Source organism: Lottia gigantea (genome assembly GCF_000327385.1).
Source record: "Lottia gigantea unplaced genomic scaffold LOTGIsca_39, whole genome shotgun sequence".
In the NCBI taxonomy this organism is placed as follows: domain Eukaryota; kingdom Metazoa; phylum Mollusca; class Gastropoda; family Lottiidae; genus Lottia; species Lottia gigantea.
Genome location: NW_008709333.1, coordinates 273948 through 276450, shown reverse-complemented (window position 1 = coordinate 276450; position 2503 = coordinate 273948). Strand labels below are relative to the sequence as shown.

Genomic DNA, 2503 nt, shown 5'->3' with positions numbered 1-2503 from the left:
GAACTAACTCTATTTGGTATGTACATTATAGGATATGAAACCTATTTCGGACTCAGCATGCTAATTCATTTGCCATCTGTGTCCATACTAAATCAGGAAATACAACCTTCTATAACTTTTTCTAGAAATCTCATTGAAAACTTTTCAATACATCACACGAAAGCCTTAGTTTCTGGACAAAAATTTATTATATAAAATAATTACCTTTATTTCAGGTACAAGAAAGTCGCAGTAAAAGTGACTCTATGTCAGACATTAATGGAATCCAGGTAGAATTATCAAAGGAAACTTTAGAAACTATGTTAGATGGACTGTCGAAAATAAGAGATCAGTTGAATTCGGTAGCTCAGAGATGATTACAGAATATTGAAATCGTTATTCCAAGTTAATTTCACCTTTCCCTCACAGTGCAAGATAAAAAAATATCAAAAATGCATCCTGAAAATTGTTGTTACACAGAGTTTACCTTATGTGTAATTTAATGAATTATAAACACAGGTAAAAAAATTTGTCATGATTCTGTTGGAATATTAGAAATATTAAATGAAGACCTTATTAAATGTTTGTTTATGTGTCGTTGCGATGTAGGGTAATGTATTTCTATAAAAAGAAGCAGTTAATCTTCAAAGTTCCAATGATATTTCAGTAGGATATTTTCATGCATTTGGGTGATGTCTTGTATACTGGTACATCCCTGGTATCAAGTATATACCAGAATGCAGTCTAATTAAATATAGGCCAAACTCTCGTTCCGTTTTTTATTTGCTTTTATATTTAATATAGCCACTTCAGTTAACCGTCTTCATTAGCCCACAAGGTGCAGAAAAGTAGGACGTAAAACTCCATTCATTTTATTTCAGTTACGGTTTACTGACAGCCCCCTTGAACGTTCATCAAATTATTGTGATGTGGTGATAATCAGGTTAGGTCAAAAGGATAATTTTATGAACGTTTAATACGGCTGTTGTTAGACCCTAACTGAAGAGGCTTTGTTAAAAATAAAAGTTAAAAAAAAACAACGAAAGTTTGGTCTAATTTTAATTACAATTACACAAGAATGTTATATCATTTCACTGATATATCATGTTCACTAGGATGTGCAGGAATTTTGTAAAACAACAGGCCGTGTATTATCGAAACGCTAATAGCGCTTGGATGTCCTAGGGTCCTAACTTCTAACACTGTTTCTAGGATATCCTAGTGCTAAGATCGCAGCATAAGGTTATAACATTTTTAGTAGATGAATATTTAATTTATATGTAATATATTTTGTTATTGTTATTTGATAATAAATCATATATTTCTATTTTGTGTTTCAATCTCAATTTTCAAACCATATTATAAATTCCAATCTTACTGTGTGATGCTACTTGAATACGCCCCTTTAAAAATCGCAAACCACAATAGATCCGATATTCATAATATTGAATATACAGCATATATTTTCGATCGAGAGGTTTTGCCAAGAACCAGCTGGTAGAAAGGATCCTTAATTGTGAGCTTAAGTTGTTATCCTTGTAAAATATAAGTTGTTTCTTTCTTTTCTTTAATATTCAAAGGTCTGTATCATGTAGAAATTGGCATCAATTAGACAAATAGATAAATCAGAAGTATTCACTGTTGTAGCAAAAAAAGGTTTTCACTATTCTAAGAATGGATGAAATCCAAAGATATTTTACATTGCATTCAGAAAAATACATCTAAGTTTTAAGCAATCGCAAAAACTGTCATCAAAGTGAACATAGATCAATTATTTTTTGGGTTAAAAACTATTCAAACAAGAAAATGAAACCTGAAATCCAAAACAACAGTTTAGCATTGCACATGTAGCAGATAATGAACTATTAATATGAGGAAGTATATCAACTATAAATGATCTGCCACAACTTGCTGGTCTAGATATGGGTTTATTGCACTTGACCGTACTCTCTCACCTGACAATATAATGATAATATGATCCAATGAGAATGTTAGTCACATTTTGCCCAAAGGGGAAATTTCCCCAGAGCAGATCACATGCTTGACAACACAAGTATTGGTGGCCATAATTTGACAGCATGGAAAATGTCACCCTAGCAATTTTCGAGACAGGTTGAATTATGTCCTCTTTTGATACAAGGTGAACAACTGCCAAAGTTTTCATGGTTAGTAGGCTGGGTTGAACACTGACTCTTAAAAAGAGTAACCAATCATTTTGACCTGTAAGGTGACCAGGCTTCAAACTCTTCGGCAAAATTAAACAGTACTCAAATGCCTGTGTAATCTAAGAGAAGTATACCTATTTCAGTAACCTTTCAGACTTTTTGAGAGTACAACCCAGTCAATCAACTCTTGTCTCTTTTCCCCTTCAAAACCAGCCTACTCTTATATCTTTTTTTCCTCCTTCTACTGATCTGCTTCACCCCAAAGACCAGATTTTCCCGCCACACATTTGAATAGTGAATTGTTCAGTAGGTTATCTCAACTGGGGTTTATGAGGTGCCCAATAATTAGCCAAGCCAGA

General features: G+C 33.1%; 1 protein-coding gene across 1 annotated transcript in view; it reads left to right on the top strand.

Annotated features, from left to right (window-relative positions):
- Window positions 1-356, top strand: part of LOTGIDRAFT_163283 (hypothetical protein) — a gene marked incomplete at both ends in the record, with an annotated part of 6698 nt that extends 6342 nt beyond the window's left edge. Inside the window, one exon of the mRNA XM_009059381.1 lies at window positions 216-356. Coding sequence (XP_009057629.1) covers window positions 216-356 — 141 coding nt within the window. The remainder of the gene's footprint in view (window positions 1-215) is intronic.
- Window positions 357-2503: the final 2147 nt, after the last annotated feature.